Here is a 17,788-nt window from a genome sequence, read left to right as displayed (position 1 = left end):
GGCTGCCACTGATGGAGCCATTACGATGGCCGTCGAGTTAAGATTTGAATAGAAAACTAGGTAAAGTAATGAAACTAATTGGTTTTATGTTTGGTAACACTTTCAATTTGTTTTACAAAGAAATCCTATGTAAATATTGCATGAGTATTGAGGTGTTCCAGGAGTATTGTGGTGTTAAGGCACGCCGAATACTTGAAAACTAAGTAGCTTGGCACAAGAAATATTTTAACTGTTAATAAGGCAGGAATACTTCTTGAAAGGGGTAACTTTATAAATTATAACGAATCGCGATTGAACAAATTTACTTTTTTTTATATTCAGATTTTGAAGCAAATATAAAAAGATTTAATTTCGAAAGAAGTGTTTTGTGTTTTATTCTCGTAGGTACAGAACCCCGTAAACTTCAATAACAACGCTGTAAACTAATTTCTAGTACCTACTTAAATGTAATCAGGTTCCGTTATTGCAGAGTTGAAACTTTTTGATTTTTAATCTGAACCCTCGAGCTAGAATCAGTAAATGTGTTTTTCAAAAATTACACTTACTAAATCTAGGCTTTGTTATGAAATGTCAACGTTCGGGTGAAAAAGTAAGCATCCTTTATGATTTACTGAGTTTGCTCATAGTTCGGCTACACCAAAACGCAAATTTTTGAGCCTTTTTCTACTAAAACCTATCTGCGCTTTAGATTTTTGCCCCTATTACCGTTTACAACTCAACTCAATTGGTATTACAGATTACAACTCAACCTGTAAAAAAATGTCGGTTGAGTTGCCTAGTCTAACAACTTTTTGTGGCATTACCGTTTACAACCTTGTGTTGGTGTAGTTGTCAAAGACGTCATAATCTTACAACTGATTACTAGCAGTTGTCTCATACAATTTTGCAGTTGTTTTGAAAAAAGGTAACGTTTAACAAGACGGTTTACCACCTAATTTTTAACAAAAATTTTCAAAGTTGGTATCAAAAGACACCTTTCGACCTCCAATTTTAGAATCCGAAAACAAAAATTTAAAATTTAATTTCTTTCATATCATTTCGGTTCAAATTTTCATGTGGTTGTTGTTTTTTGCCAGATTTGTTGTACATTGTACATACTAATGCAGAAAGGCGTTGGACCCACCCAGGGTTATTTTTACAAATCGGGACCGAAGGCCGCCAACGCAGAAAGATGTTCTGTGAAAAAAAACTATGGATCGAGCCTCATATTTTGGGCCCTCTCGGGGCCATTTTGTGGGTTTTTGTGAATATTTTTTGACAGAAATAAAATTTTTAATTTTCGCTTTCTAATCCTAAAAACGGAGATCGAAACGCGTCTTTTGATACCACCTTTGATAAGAGTTAGATGGTGCACGGTCTCATAAAACGTTACCGCAAAAAAACAAAAAATTTAAAGCCGGTAGTTAAACCTTTTTTAATCAAACAAAAATCTACAATTTTGTACACATTTATAGAAAAAACAACGTTAAAACGAAGGAATAACTTTCTGACTTTATGGAGCGACATTCCGAAGTTGGACGAGGCTGGCCGCAGTTCGGATGCAACCAAAAAAGGTGAAATTATGCGAACGTGAGTCCCGTTGATACTAATCACTACTCCTGGGAATCCTGTTTTAGAGTAAAATACAATTTTTGCTGTTTGGGTTTTAATCCACTTCGCCCTAATATGCTCCTCAATAATATCTAAGACCTCTTTGACAACTATAGATGTTGTAGGTTGTGCCAGTCCAACACTAAAATCATTTCCACAGCATTTTTGATAGCAGCCGTCAGCAAGGAATCGGAGTGTAGCGCTTAATTTTAAAATATGAGGGACAGCCGTCCCTCGAACGCGTTTGCGGAAATGGCCCTTCATTTCGTTTAGTAAGGAGGAAAATGCTTCCTTACTTAATCGAAAATAGCTTACAAATCTGCAAAATAACTACATTAGAATCTTATCAATTGTCACTTTTTAAACGTGTTCTTACTCGGTGCTTGGTAATTCCAAGGGATTGGAGTGATCGCGTAAATGTTTTCTTATTCGCAACATTACGCATTTGACGCATTTGTCACTAACATTTTCGTCGTTATAAAAAAATTCTATGCTAATATCCATTTTGTTATTAATAAAGAATCACTTGCAAATGTTTAAATTTTAGCCACAAATTGCTCAGCTGTTCATTTATCTGTCAAATCATCATTTTGTTAGCTTGGCAGCACCAATTCAACTTCAACTGAAATAAGTTGTAATTCGTAATACCAAGCAGGATTTGAGTTGTATGAAAGTTAAGTTGTTTTAATTACAACCCAACTAACTCTACAAGAATACTGACTATCATATGATTATCATCTGATTGTCAGCAATGTCAACCTAACGATCAGTGCCTCATACAAACTTTCTATCACAAACTTAAGTGGACTTGCGCAAATGTGATGTAAACAACTGTGTACGTGTGAGTTGTTGTCCTTTTCTTATACACCAACATGGCCTACTGATTAAGTATATAGCCGTACTGCTCACTCTCATTCATTTTCCTGGATCAGTGCTGACACTCTAACTATCAAAAAGTGTCATAAATGATAGTTTACTGTAGATATCAGGTTTGACTGTTATACTATCATAAATGACCATTATTATATTCCGCCAAAAATGAAACAATGCTTTTTGCTTTTTATTTACTTTATTTCATTACGTTTTTAATTTTGTACGTGATAAAAGCATACGTGTTTCTTATTTGTTTAAAATAAATATTTTTATAAGAATTCGAGTTCAGAATGTTCAATTTAAATTCAGAAAAAACAAAACAACAGAAGAGCGCTTTCCTCATGCGGAAACACATTTAAAAATGAATCACCACTAACCACTATTATTTTTCGCGTATCAATTTTTTGAGTGCGCCCCACACAGTCCGACAGCTTTTGGTATTTTTTAATATTATTTTCGATTTTTTTTCTTTTAGCATGGAGCTTTGAAATTCTCTTTTTCATTTTTTAAACTTATTTTTTATATGGTTTTCGTCGGTTGAAAATGGCGGAATTTAAAAAACAACAAAACAACAGTGATAATCATTTGATTGTCATATGACAGTCAGTAGTGACAACATGATTAAATCGGATAAACTGTTCTCGCATACATAAAATTCCGTTGAGAATTATGTATCTGTCTCACATGCATAATGGTATCTGCTGTATGTTCTTTTGTTCTGTACCAGGTGTCCGAAGCTTTCCCAGTTTGAGTCCTTTTTCATGATTATAGGCTGTCGTTGGGTACATGCGGACATGTGTGAGCGAACAAAGGAACATACATAAATTTGAGTATCAATGTTTACGTCTTCGCAGGATCAGCATTGTCAATTACAAGTGTGAGTGTATTAGTAAAACTATCAGCGTTTCTTGTAGGGTTAGTTGGGTTGTAATTAAAACAACTCAACTTTCAGACAACTCAACTCCTGTTTGGTATTACGAATTACAACTTATTTCAGTTGAAGTTGAATTGGTGCTGCCAAGCTAAGAAAGTGATGATTTGACAGATAAATGAACAGCTGAGCAATTTGTGGCTAAAATTTAAACATTTGCAAGTGATTCTTTATTAATAACAAAATGGATATTAGCATAGATTTTTTTTATAACGACGAAAATGTTAGTGACAAATGCACGGGACGATGTGTTATGATGATGTATTATGTGCATACATGCATACGTTTTTACATAGCTATAGTGTAATATATACTGTGAAAGTACTTGGAAACAAATATGTATAGCAAGAGGCAACACTTTATTTACTATTATGTTTACTTATTTGTGCTCACAATTCTTTATTTTTCAGTATTGCCTTTTTCTAAACAACAGCTTTTGTTTGGTTACATCGATGTTACCGCCTTTTTTAGTGGGTAAACAATTATCCGGCTACTTTCGTGGGCAGAATTCCAAAAGTGTACAAAAGTTACCACATGAAGAAAGTTATCGTGGTGAAGAAAGTTGTTACCACACTAGAATTAGGCTGTTAATGGTGACTTATAACCATAAAATCACACAAATTACACAAGAGAAGATTGCGCATTGGATCAGCTGTTTTTTATGGGCAATTTTTACGTCATTTTCCTTTAGCTTTTGTTTTTTTCTCTCTTTCTTCCATTCGCTCAAGCAGTCAAGTGTGACGTAGATGCGCAGAACGAAGCAATTTTGAACTCATGAATGCGCAGTCTGGGTAGGTGATTTGTGCTTATATATCTATTCTCTATTCTGGAAGGGATACATTTATATGGGAAATCTAGTTATATAGTTAACGATTAGGAGTTAAGTACGAAAACGAAGATAATATCATTATATGTAAACTAGGTCTAAGTATCATCATAGTGTTAATATATGCCCTGTCGGAAAGTTAATAAGTTCCGATAAGCATAGCAGCTGGCATCTCCAAATGGATCATCTGTCAGGGTGTGGGTGTTCCCCGCGTTGGCCTTTGAGCGCCCCTTGTCCAGCTCGAGTATGGCAGTACGGTAACAACGGCGCAAAGCTGGAGCCTGCTTGTTGGCGCACTAGAAAAGAAATAAAGAAAAAAAGGAAAAACCATTTTTTTATTAATTTGGGCATAAGTCACTTATATAAGTGCACAATAGTTTCTGTTGGGTAACAAATGCATCAAAATTACAACAACCACATGAAAATTGTCAGCTTCAACTGCAAATATTTATAATTGAAATTTTCAGTTTTTTTTTATTACTGTTATTGTACCTGAGGCATTTGGTTGTCGTCGGACACCTTTCCCGATATTTGTGGACGCTTTCAGCAGTCGACTACTGTAACCACCAACTCCCAGGTGTTGTTTTTTATCAGTGACTTATATTCTTGTTGCATTACCTGTCTCCATAATTTAGAACAACCATCCGACATAATTTCAGCCACTGTAGCTGGATCACGCGCACAAGTAGTTACTTGGTTTAGTACCTCCTGTGGTTCTGTTGCAAATATTTTCCGCGGCCTGCCGACTTGGCCATCTGTCAAAATTTTTGGTCGCCCACATTTGCGCTTAACACCAACATCCACTATTGAGCATTCATCACTGACCTCAGATTCTGACAACCCTGCTTCGCCGTTTTACCCGGTAGGTATATCGTCCACACTTTCTGACACAGCTATGGTTTCTTCACCAGTAGTTAAAACGGCTTTCTGTAAATCTAAGATATCAAACTCTTCAAGCTCCTCAGCCGTATTTGAAAACGAGTTTTCAAAAAATATTACGTCACGCGAAATTATTATGGTTTTGTTGCTCTTACAGTACAACCTATATGCCTTCGACTGGTCAGAATATCCTACGAATGAACACTGTTGACCTTTTGGTGCGAACTTTGATTTACCAGGTTTCTTATTCAAACACACCGCGTCACAACCAAACACCTTCATATGAAAAATATTCGGCTTTTTATTGAACCAGCACTCATACAGAGTTTTATGCTTTAAAAATTCAGTTGGAGACCTATTACGAATATAGGTAGCGGTATTAACAGCTTCCGTCCAAAGATTTTGTGGTAGCTTCGATGCTACCAACATGCACCTGGCCATCTCCACTAACGTTCGGTTCGCGCGCTCAGAAACTCCATTTTGCTGCGGAGTGTAACTGACGGTGGTTTGCTGGCGAATGCCCCTTTTTCTCAAAAAATCTTTGAAATCGTTGCTCAGATAGTCCCGCCCATTATCGCTGCGCAAAACATTTACCTTCATACCCGTTTGGTTTTCTGCTCGGCAAACAAAATCTTTAAATGCAGCTAACGCTTCCGATTTATTTTTCAAAAAATATGTCCATACATACCGCGAATAATCATCAATAAAGGTTATAAAATACCTTGAACCGCTTTGAGATGATACGCGCAGCGGACCACAAATATCCGAGTGGACAAGCTCTAAACATTTTTAGTGTAAATTGTATTATTGCTTTTAAATGGGGCAACTTTTATTTTGCACTTTGCATACCACGCACCATATTTTGATAGAGCCAACAATCTTTGTAATTTAAATGCCCGAATCGGCAATGCCAAATTTTGCTTTTATCACCGTCTATTGCGGATAAAGGACGCTCTCGTCTCGTTTCCAAGGTTACACTAAATATACCAGCCACCATATTTGCTTTAAAGCAATATTTTCCACAATTATGGACCAGAACAGCCATGTTTTTACCGAAGTGAACGCTATACCCATTACTAATTATTTTGCTAACCGACAAAATATTAGAATGTAAGTATGGAACAAAAAGGAACATTGCGTAGAGTAATATCACAATGTGCCGAATTTACAAACACATCGCCACCGCCTTGCGCTATAACACTCTCGCCACTAGCTAATAATATTGTTTGTATACTCTTTTCTAGCTTATTAAAACATTCGATATCTCGGCACAAGTGAGAGGATGCACCGCTATCCAAAATCCAATGATTGTTGTTGGTACTTAATACCTTCTCACATGCACTCATGACTTTTGTTTGTGACTTATTGCTGCATTCCGATCTAATATGACCACGTTTACCACACGCATAGCACTGGATATTTCGCCGTCTATTTCCCCTGCCATTGTGGTTGTCGTTGTCGTTTGCACCACTGCGATGATCCGCTTTATCCATTTGCTTTCTTTCGATTTTCGCTGCAAACACCTTTTCTGCTCTGCTGTTGTCATATCGACTTCCACGACGCAGCTCTTCTTTCAAAATTTTGACCTTGAGTTGTTCTAAAGTCGGCAAATTATCGCGGCTTTACATGGCAACTACAAAACTTTCCATCTCGTCGGGTAAGCTACACAACAACAAAATGTATAGAAGTTCTTCTGGTACCTCAATATCAATTTCGCGTAAATTGTCAGCTATGCTACAAAAACTATTTATCTGACCTGCCATTTTTTCGTCGCTTTTAATTTGAAACCGAAACAAGCTTTTAAATAAGCTTACTTTTTTCGATGGCGTTTTTGCACGATATACTTCTTGCAATTTGTTCCAAGCTTCAGCTGCATGCTTGTATTGCCTTACATGAGGAGCTCAGATGGTTTAACACAAAGCGTTAATGTAGCCAATGCTTTTTGGTCAGTAGTTACCCATTTAGTTTTAAGTAGCGCACTAGCACCTTCTGGACGGGGAGTTGTTATTGTTTCCCAATAGTCCATGGTTATTAAAAAACTTTTCATTTGCAGGGACCAACTCTCATAATTTTCACCATTTAGTTTTTCAATATTTAAAACGGAACCGTTGCTCATTTTGAACAAATTTTTTTCGACTCGTTACCAAAAAATACACGATAATATAAAAATATATGTATACCGACCAATTTTTTATTTAAGTATATATTTTTTCGAATCACGTGTTTCTTGTGTGTCTGGGCCCATAACCTTTTAGGGAGATGTCAGACAAGTTAAACACCACAACCGTTCGATTTCATATACTTTATTCGAGTGAGTAACAAAATAACACAAAGTAGATAATTGTATTGACTATACGAATAACATAGAAAGGGAATGTGACGATTTGGTTTGCCCGTTATAATACAGGGTTATGTATAACTAACAGAAACTAATAAATAAATTAACGGAAATAACATTTCAAGTGCAGGTATGGAAATACTAAAAAGAAATATAAACTAAATGAAATTAAAAAAATGTCCTGCTTACGTTTGAATGCTTCGTATGCTTCTACCTACGTCCTCAGCACTGTGTCTTTTTTACCAGCAGCTTGTACGCTTATTCCGTCTTTCCGAGTTTCTGATTAATGCGGCAGTTACTCACGAACGTACGTACCAAAAACGTGTCAGCTGACACGATCTATCTTATGAGTGTGCAATGTAAACGAAAACTCACCGACGTGCAACGCCCGTACGTACATTCCGTAAGAATGTGTCAGCTGATCGCTCTCTCACTAGAGAGAGTTGCCTAGTAAACTTTTGTGCGCTAAGTTTTGACCGTTTGCAGTTTTATGCAAAAACACCTAATTAAAGTTTGAAAAATTGTGAAAATAATTCGAAATAATTATGTAAAAGTGCAGATTATAAATATGTAATCTATTTATATTTATTTAATATTAATTCCAGCCTTTTACACCATCAAAAATTAAATTGGAAAAAGTTGATGTTTCCATAAGCATGCATGCAAACTGGTCAATGGCAACAGTGCTTTGCTCTAAACAATACACACACAAATATGTTATGTACATGTACATAGACGCACACATTGATTCCTACGGGTTTGAGAGGTCGGTCAAACGTGTTTCGTACGACAAACGTCCGTACGTACGGCACACGTGGGTGGGTAATTGCCGCTTAATAAGTGCCAACTTCTCCCTATTCCCATGGCATATAATATAAATATATAAGACCTAATGCATAAGCTCTTTAAAACTGCTATTTTTTTCTTAGGTTTTTTGGTAACACAGCCTCTGCTTTTTTCATAGCTTTCCCCTTCGTTTGCTTACATGTGTATGCTCGGTTCTTCACATTCTTAATAAAATCTTCTTTCTTTTTTTGACGCAATCTTTGCTGCCGCAAGCGATCCTTCTCTCGCTTTTCGTCAAGCAGATTTTGATTTTTTTTTAGTTTTTCCTTTTGTTTCATTCGAAATTTCCGTTTTCTTTCTGCTTCCTTGCGTTTATATTGCTGCCACTTACTGTAATTTTCTTTCATCTTTTTCCGCCACTTCTTCATTTTTTTGGAACTCGCTGTCTCCATTTTTGTTTCCATCTAAACTATATAACTGTATATTTGTACTCAAGGTAAGAAAAAAATATAGGAGGAAGTACATGTGATGAATTTCATATCAAAGGCTGAAAAAAACGTACATTTTGAACCCGACACCCTCAGAATTTGATGAAATTTTGCATGGGGTTACATCTTACCCACCCAACACAACCTCATTTTTAGAAATTGCATTTTCGAAAAATTGTGGGCGTGGTAAGGTATCGAAATATCCGAAAATATTAGAAAAATGACGATAATAGGTACATTTAAAGTGTGATTACTACGGAATGGCTTTACCGATTTCAAAGATCTTCATACCATTAGAAAGGTATTGAAATAAGCTTTCAAAAAAATATACTGTAAAAATTTTTTAGTACACTGAAAAAAAAATTTTTTTAAATAAAATTTAAAACTGAAAAAACACTTCAAAGATCATCCGATTTTGAAAAATAAAATTTTATTTTAGAAAGGTCTATTTAATATATATAACATATCTGAAAACTAAAATGGGTTTTTTTTTTAATTTATTTAAGTAAATGCATCTTTTGGTTACTTTCTCATATTTGGATATCACGCGTAAATTAATCAACCAATTTGAAAAATTTTTATACCGTTAGAAAGGTATTAAAATCACCTTTGAAAACATATACCGTAAAGATTCTATATTACACTGAAAGAAAAAAATTTTTAATTTTTTCCTAAATTTTGTTTTTCAAACTGGGAAAACACTTCAAAGACCGAGCGATTTAAAAAAAAAATTTTTTAGAAAGGTCGATTTAATATAAAAGCTAGAATGGTGTTTTTTTTCTTTTAGAAAAATTTATAAGTAAAACCATCTCTTGTTAACTTTATTTTTATTTTCCTATTATTGTGTGACAAAAAAGGTACCTAGCTATACTTTGGAAGTTATACAGATACAGATACTATGACTAAGTATTCTAATAGATTCGAACAAGAATTGTATTATCAAATTTTTCAGACACGCACAATAAATAGACATACACTTAATAAAGTTAATTTTTTATTTTTATTTATTTAGATTTAATATACAACTTTGCGCAGCTCATACTGCTGACTTTCGGAATATTTGCTTACTTTTAGTGATGTTTCATCTAAAGGTACAAAAGAATGGAAGCTTTGAGTTCCCGTAATAGTTTTGGAATTTTTGTATCTTGAAAGTAGCTCTTCTTTTGTTTTGTTGTATTCATCAGCGTCTGCGTAAGCAACTTCTATGGAGCTGTTATACGTTTGTGAAGCCCAATGATAAATGTCCTTCGCTGTTTGAATTTGATTTATATTTGCCATGCTATAATTCCGAGCGCCTCTTTTTAATGTCCCACCTATACCATCACATGCAGATTTTCCATGGCCAGTTGCGTAAAAGTGCCACTCAGCGAATATTTCGAAATCAATTTTATGATGACATAAATTAATTAAGTTGTATTTGTTTTTGTACTGTGCTCCTGCACCATCTGACACGTAGATAATTTTTGTAATTGAATTGCTTATATTAGTCTTAACAAAATTAATCATTTTTGAAATATATAGATGAACTGCTATGATCATGGATATTACAATCGGATATTATGGCAAAGGTTCTATGAATAAAATTATCGTTATCTTTGTAATAAATAACGAACGGATGTATGGTGGCTTGATTATTATTCCAATGATATCCTTGAATGGCATCTTGTATAACAAATGCATAGTTTTCAGCGAAATCCATTTGAATTAGCAGTTCTCCTGGCAGCAGTGTCATTTTTCGTTCACTTACGAAGCGGGACTGGCGCTTGGCTGTGAAATGATGTGACACCAGCTTATTGATGTGTTGTACAAAATCGTCAACAAATGTTTTTGTAGTAGAGGAAATGGTTTCGAGATTACATCTGAGTGTTGTGTTCCATTTTTTGTAAATGGCTTCTTGAATCGAATTTTTTTCGTAATATTCCAACATCATCGTTCTAAGGTTCGTTAAATTATCGTAGCACCGACCACACATTGATACGCAACACTCGCTGTTTTCGATATTACCATTACAGACAACGAATTTAATAACATCTTTATAGCTTCTGAAATTATGTTGACCTTCCATCGATTTCAAACCGGGTTTTTCGAACATCAGTTTTACATTCTGATGCAATGTGAACGCACAAACATTTTGCTGGTTTCCAACCCCAAGTTTGATACAATTCTCTGGTCGCAACATGGTAAATTTTGTAAATCCTAATTGAAGTGAAGGATGTATTTTTCTAAATTCATAGTAAGTTTCACGAAGCGATGACAGCATTAGTCTTTTTTGAACTTTCTCGCGTATGTTTCCTTGTCTTACTACAATTGAGTCCTGTGACCCAGGCATGATTCGGCTGATTTCATCATCTTCATAAAACAATTTTACTGTGTTTAAAGTTTGTTCAGGTAAACTACGCCAGTCCATGCTAGAACGCTTGACGTCCGAAAACTTTGTTTTATTTTTTTGTATATCTTTGCTAATTTTTATCATTTCGTAAGATAAATCATGCCCAAAAATGTCTTTAATTTCCTTAGATGTCATGGTGTTTGGTAATAGAGATAATATTTTTTGCTTATCCAAATTATTTGAGCAGTTTTCGATTTGATATTTCATGTTCTCCAAAATTGAACCGCCGACCTTTTGCTTGTACGTGAAGTATTCGAGCCGTTGTTTTGATGTTAGCTGGGGTGCACCCCACTGGAATAAAAATTTTTTACAGTGTATTTTTTCAAAAGGTGATTTTAATACCTTTCTAACGGTATAACAATTTTTTAAATCAGTTGATTAGTTTACGCGTGATATCAAAATATCATAAAGTAACCAAGAGATGCATTTACTTAAATAAATTAAAAAAAAAAAACCTTATTTTAGTTTTCAGATATGTTATATATATTAAATAGACCTTTCTAAAATAAAATTTTATTTTTCAAAATTGCTTGATCTTTGAAGTTTTTTCAGTTTTAAATGTTATTAAAAAAAAATTTTTTTTTCCGTGTACTAAAAAAATGTTACAGTGTATTTTTTTGAAAGCGTTTTTCAATACCTTTCTAATGGTATGAAGGTCTTTGAAATCGGTAAAGCCATTCCGTAGTAATCACACTTTAAAAGTACCTATTATGGTCATTTTTCTAATATTTTCGGATATTTCGATACCTTGCCACGCCCACATTTTTCGAAAATGCAATTTCTAAAAATGAGGTTGTGTTTGGGTGGGTAAGATGTAACCCCATGCAAAATTTCATCAAATTCTGATGGGGTCGGGTTCAACGCATATTGGATTTGATATGAAATTCATCATGTATGCATTAATTTATTGTACACAAGTGGTGTAATACTGACCTCAGCATATGGTTTTTTTAATTGTGCTAAGTGTTCGGCCTGTTCATCTTCGAAATCATCTGCTATAATATCTTCATTATCTCTTTTTTCGAGTACTTGTCCATCTTTATAATTATATTGCTGCACTTGGCCCGTATCTGCAACTTTAATAATTACAACATAGTTATAAGATTTATATTTAAAATACAATTAAATTTTGTCAATATTACTGTGATATGTATCCGAGCCCGGTTCCCGACTACTACTTTCCGGGGCTGGTAACCGAAGATTTGCCGTACCCACTTTGTCTTCAAAATATTTAAACCGTTGACTGCTCTTTCGTTTTCTCTGGGACTTAGTTGTTACTACCTCATTCTCTTCCTCATCTCGATTGCTCATTGGCTCTATAAGGTGAAATTCTGGCTCATCTTCTACTACATTTTCAACATCACTTTCGGAACACATTTCTTCATTTTCGATTATTTCATGTGAAGACGATGTTGATGGAAGCTCGATGCGCACTGCTTCATCGGCTGCTTCTGGCATGTCGCTACTTTGCGCTTCCAACGGTTGTATGGCTGTATGAACTACTGTATGAACAACTGCACTATTTAATTTTGTTGCCACAGTATCTCTTTTTTTTTGGTTCAGGAATACCTGTAAATCATCTAGTAGTGAAATGCGTTCTTTTGCGCGACACTCTTCAATCACTTCTGTGCGTAATTCTTCTTTTGCTTGCTCAGTACATTCCTGCCGTAATTGTACTTTGATTTCTTCTTCTATTTCGGCACGTAATTCTTGCTTAATTTTAGCTACCACTGAGGTGCATAGCTCAGTTGCTACCTCATCTTTCAGCTCTGCCTTATACTGTTCCATCCACTCATTTTTCAATTGTACTATTTTCTGATCAAAATCATTTTTTAGCCTTTGTTCACAAAGCGCATTAGATTCGGCTTTCATTTCCTCCTCTCTTTTCTGTATGAATATAATGGAATCCTCAAATTCAAGTTCCTCTTCATCATTGTCTTCATTTTTCTGAAAAACTTTGCTCTTTTTACCCAAATTAAGGAGGCGTATATGTTTGCGCAATTTATTATCTGAAAGTTGACTACGTTTGCGAAAATAGTAGGACTTTTCTAATTGGTAGCGACATTCATTGCATATTGCCTTTGGCAAACCATCACCAGCCTGTACTTCCAAAGCGGCGCACGCCATAATACGCATAGGAATGGACATTTGTATGGTACCTTTGCCATTGCCAGCGTTGTTTCCGTTTTGCGAAAAAATGCCTACAAGTTCTTCGTCATTCCGTATGCATAGGCACAATCTGCACATTTTCTCCAGATCCGGGAAAAATTCCTCTTCCATTTTGTTTTAGTTTAATGGCGGTAAGTATTAAAACTACTTAAATATTGGCTACTTATTATGCAAACTGAAATTGTCTGTCGGCCAAATAAACAAACGAAATAGTTATGGAACGACAGTGATGACTTAAATCAAACGATCGATATATTTTCGATACCCCTCAAAACGAAACCCGTTCGAATCATTGGGCGCTTTCAGAAATCGCTATTTGTGTTGATAAGGTGCAAACACACAAATCACAAACCAGATTGCGCATTCACGAGTTCAAAATTGCTTCGTTCTGCTCATCGACGTCACAGTTGCACTTCAGAGAATGAAAAAAAGGGCGAGAAAAAAAAGAGCTAAAGGAAAAGGGTCAATTCATTCGTCATAAAACATAGCTGATCTAATGTTTAGATGCGCATTGCGCATAGTGTACCTATACAAGTGTGTCAGCTAAGCGATAAATGTCAAAACTACAAACAGCCTCGCTCACCTGATGCAAATCTCAGGTCTAGAGTTGCATTTTTGGTACGCAAGAGTACTTCAAGCTGAGTTGCATTTAATAGTTTAATAAAACTTTGTAGTATTTACAGATGAAATAGCCTGCAACAATGCGGAAACATACGGAAAGCAAAATTTATTTAAATTGGAGTCAAAATGTAAAGCGCCACACGTGTAACGTGGAACATTTTCACTTCTAAGGCTGTTTACACAAATGCATAAGGGCAAAATTATATACGCTTTGGCCGCTTCAAAGCAAATATAACGTACGGCGTTTCATTGTTTTTCGTCTGGCGTTGTCAAAGTGTAGGTACGCAACTAAAGCATTTTTGTAAATTTTTCAATACTTCGCCCGACAGATGAATTAATGAATGCAACACAACCAAAGCGTCTGTGTGCAAACAAATCAAACTCCTATATGACATTACTTTATTTTCTATTCTTGTATTTTCTCTTATATTTTTTGTCGAGGGAGCCAATAAGATTTCAGTACTGGTATAAGTGTGTGAACTATATTTAAAAAAACTAACGAAATACAAGAAAAATGCAACGTAGTTCATTAAAAATAAACAAGCCAGTTTGTATTTCGATATGGTTTTTTGACATTAGGCTGTTTTTATTAATTTTTTCTGACAAATGAAAATTTTGTTTTTAGTTTCAAAATTTTGTGCATAAAAACACAACTAAATTCAAAGTGTAAATTGTGTGTGCAAATGAGTTTTCAATAAGTGTACATTTTTCAGTTTTTCATAGTTAAGGGTTGGACTTCCAGATTCTTGTGTTACACAAATATAGTGAACTTGGGTACAGAAATTCAAATTAAAAAGTTTTTCACAATATTTTGAAAAACTCTACGTTTTCTCTGCTTTTTACACTTAAAAGAGTAACCCTCCGTAATAAATTAAACTTTTAATGAAAATCAATAACTCTGAACTGAACACTTTTCGCCATGATATAAAATTAAAATGGCAACACTTTTGTGACTACATAAACCCTGTTTCAATCTTTTACGTCTCTGCACAGAACAATAATTGCCTGTTTTCAACCGAAACAGCAACGGCAACCCAGATTTTCCCGTTATGCTCACTTCAGCGAGTGCCTGTCAGAAAGAAGTCAACACACTTGTACTTGTACACTATGGCATTGCGCAATCATCTAGTGTGAATTGAGGTGCAAAAATTTTTCCGTAAAGAGGATATATTGTGGCGAATGTTGACATCACTAGACTGTTAAGGCTTCGGCACAATCACATTTTCATATAGATGTGTTTAAGGCAAGGTGCACACGAGGCTACGCGTCATAGACACGTCCAAGATATTTCATATAGCTACAATTTCTCTACGCTTCAATATCTGCACACGAAATAAATTTCTTCAGCTATATCCGTCCCCGAAACCAACGGAAAATAGGTATTAAACGTTGTTTGCATCCCCGTGCCTTTGTAAATTATGAAAGACAATTTTAAACCACCGCAGACTAGAGAAAAGGGTGATTTCTAGTTTCCAACACTTGTTAGCCTTTTAAACGCTTCAACAATGTCTAACCAAGCTGTTGTGGTCTTTAATACTCTTTTTCGTTTTAGTAATATACCTTTCACGCACTTTTATTAATTAAAGTAACATTTTTTAACTAATTACACAAATTTGCATACAAAAAAATGTGAACAAACATCTTGTTCTTCCTTTTTTTCAAGCGTACGTACGCTCAGCGATCAACATTGCTGTACGCTTAGCTACACGAAAATTTCATGCCTTGTCGCTTTCATGCAGCTAACGCCTCGTATGCAGCTCTCCATTCAAATACATGTGTTCGGCATCAAAGCGTACAAATTTCGCCTGAAGCGTCTATGACGCGTAGCCTCGTGTGCACCTTGCCTAACACAAGCTTATGCATTCCAATAACATCGCCCCAATGAACCAAGATGTTGCATTTGTAAATATCAAGGAACCTCATTCAGACTTGGCAATTGCAATACACGGTTAGTACATGTCTGAAATTCCAAGAAGTTACGGTTGATGATGTCATATTGGTAGCTAAAAGGTTAAAAAATAAAATCGGAGGAACAAATTTACTATCAGAAGGAGTAATTAAGGATTCGGTGTCAAACATGGGACATTTATATGCGGATATTATAAATAAATCAATAGTAGAGGGAATAGTGCCCGACGCATGGAAAATATCAACAATAGTGTCAATAAAGAAGGTAAAAAATTCATTAAAGGCAGAAGATCTGAGACCGATCAACACGTTGCCGAATATCGAAAATGTTCTAGAAACACTAGTAAAAAATCAGCTCATAAGTTACTTGGAAATAAATAAAATACTAATTAAAGAACAATCCGGTTTCAGAGAAGGCCACTCTTGTGAAACGGCTTTAAATTATGTAATATCGAGTTGGAAAGAAGAACTAAATCAAAAGAAAAGTATATTGCGGTTTTTATCGACTTAAAGAGAGCATTTGAAACTATAGACAGAAATATAATGATTAAAAAATTAGAAAAAATTGGAATTAGGGGCAACAAGCTGCAGTGGTTTCAGAGTTTTTTAGGTAACCGAAAACAAAACACAGCCATTGAGTCGGTTGTCTCGGATGAGGTATTGACAGGAATTGGATTGCCACAAGGATCGGTTTTGGCACCGGTCCTATATAACATATATATATATATATGATATATCTTCGGCGCTAAAACATAGTAAAATAAGCCCGTTTGCGGATGACGCATTGCTCGAAGTAAGTGAAATTGATATCATGTTAGCTAGGGGCAAAATGCAGGAAGACTTGAACACCCTCTACTGGTGGCTTTGAAACAATAAGCTTAAACTTAATGTTAATAAAACCCATTTTATGGTCATATCTAGAGCGATGAATAAGGAATCTTGTAATATCGAGCTAAAAATAATGAACTCAAACATTAACGAAGTTAAAACTTTCAAGTACTTAGGGGTTCAGATTGATAATAAATTAAAATTTAATGATCATATTGATTATATAGTTGCCAAAATAGGCAAGAAAATTGGTTTTTGAAAGAGTTCATGCAAATTTATCAGTAGAAAATACAAACCGAAAGTGTATAAATCCATCATTGGGCCGCATTTCATATATTGTCCCACAATATTCTTTATGGCCAATGTAACTCAAGCAGATAAGCTACAAGTTATGTAAAATAAAGCTATGAGATTTATATTAAACATGAGGTATGATACTCCCATTAATAACATGATATAAGCACTAAACTGGTTGAGTATAAAACAGCTCATATTCTACCACAGTATGCAATTTGTATTTAATATTAAGCACGGTAAATTACCAACATACCTCAGCGAAAAGCTTATATATGTAAATGATGCACATTCATACGTAATCAGAGAAAACAATAATTTTAGATTACCTCTTTTCAAAACAGAAGTGGACAAGCAAAATATATTTTATAAGGGCTTGAAATATTTCAATGAACTTCCTAATCACACAAAAAGTAGTAATAACATCAATACTTTTAAAAAAAGTTTATTGGAGCATTGCGAAACCCTTCCAATAAGATAAAGTATTTTTCTTTTATTTTTTTACATGATATACCGATACTGGAGCGCGAAAAGGGAATGGTAATATTTTCAGCAGCAAAATACAATGCACCCGGCCCTAAGGAAAAGAAAATCAGTCACCACCTGTAACTCCAGACAGTTCCAACAACTAATTTCGCTGGAATTCGGTATTTTTAGCCTATATTTACTGTTGCTGATCGGAATCACTCGCATTCCGACAGCATTAATATAACAATAAAATTATATGATGTGTAACCAAAATAAGGTCAAACAAAAGTTGGAGCAGGGGGGATTGGAAACACGTCCTTTTCAATCTCCCATTATATTTTGAGCTGTGCTGATCGGAATATTCATGCATTCCGACAGCGTCTTTACTAAACAAAGTTGA

The 17,788-nt window shown here is 35.0% G+C and overlaps 1 protein-coding gene across 4 annotated transcripts; it reads right to left on the bottom strand.

Moving 5' to 3' along the window:
- Positions 1 to 3,154: 3,154 nt before the first annotated feature.
- LOC137238181 (probable inactive protein kinase DDB_G0270444) lies at positions 3,155 to 13,543 on the bottom strand. Of its 4 annotated transcripts, XR_010949126.1 has the most exons (4): positions 12,243 to 13,521; positions 12,034 to 12,176; positions 7,627 to 8,687; positions 3,155 to 4,516 (listed from the first exon to the last, which is right to left on the bottom strand). XR_010949126.1 is itself a non-coding variant. In XM_067762869.1 (3 exons), exons 1-3 carry the CDS (start codon positions 13,378 to 13,380, stop codon positions 8,352 to 8,354), a joined length of 1,617 nt encoding a protein of 538 aa, XP_067618970.1. In that variant the 5' UTR covers positions 13,381 to 13,521; the 3' UTR covers positions 7,387 to 8,351. The 4 variants fall into 4 exon arrangements, 3 of the variants coding, with proteins under 3 accessions (XP_067618970.1, XP_067618971.1, XP_067618969.1); XM_067762869.1 differs by lacking the exon at positions 3,155 to 4,516 and having other exon boundaries at positions 7,387 to 8,687; XM_067762870.1 differs by lacking the exon at positions 3,155 to 4,516 and having other exon boundaries at positions 8,473 to 8,700; positions 12,243 to 13,525.
- Between the last annotated feature and the right edge of the window lie 4,245 nt (positions 13,544 to 17,788).

Source organism: Eurosta solidaginis, chromosome 1, assembly GCF_040869045.1.
Source record: "Eurosta solidaginis isolate ZX-2024a chromosome 1, ASM4086904v1, whole genome shotgun sequence".
Taxonomy (NCBI): Eukaryota; Metazoa; Arthropoda; class Insecta; order Diptera; family Tephritidae; genus Eurosta; species Eurosta solidaginis.
This window is presented reverse-complemented; position numbering and strand designations above follow the sequence as displayed.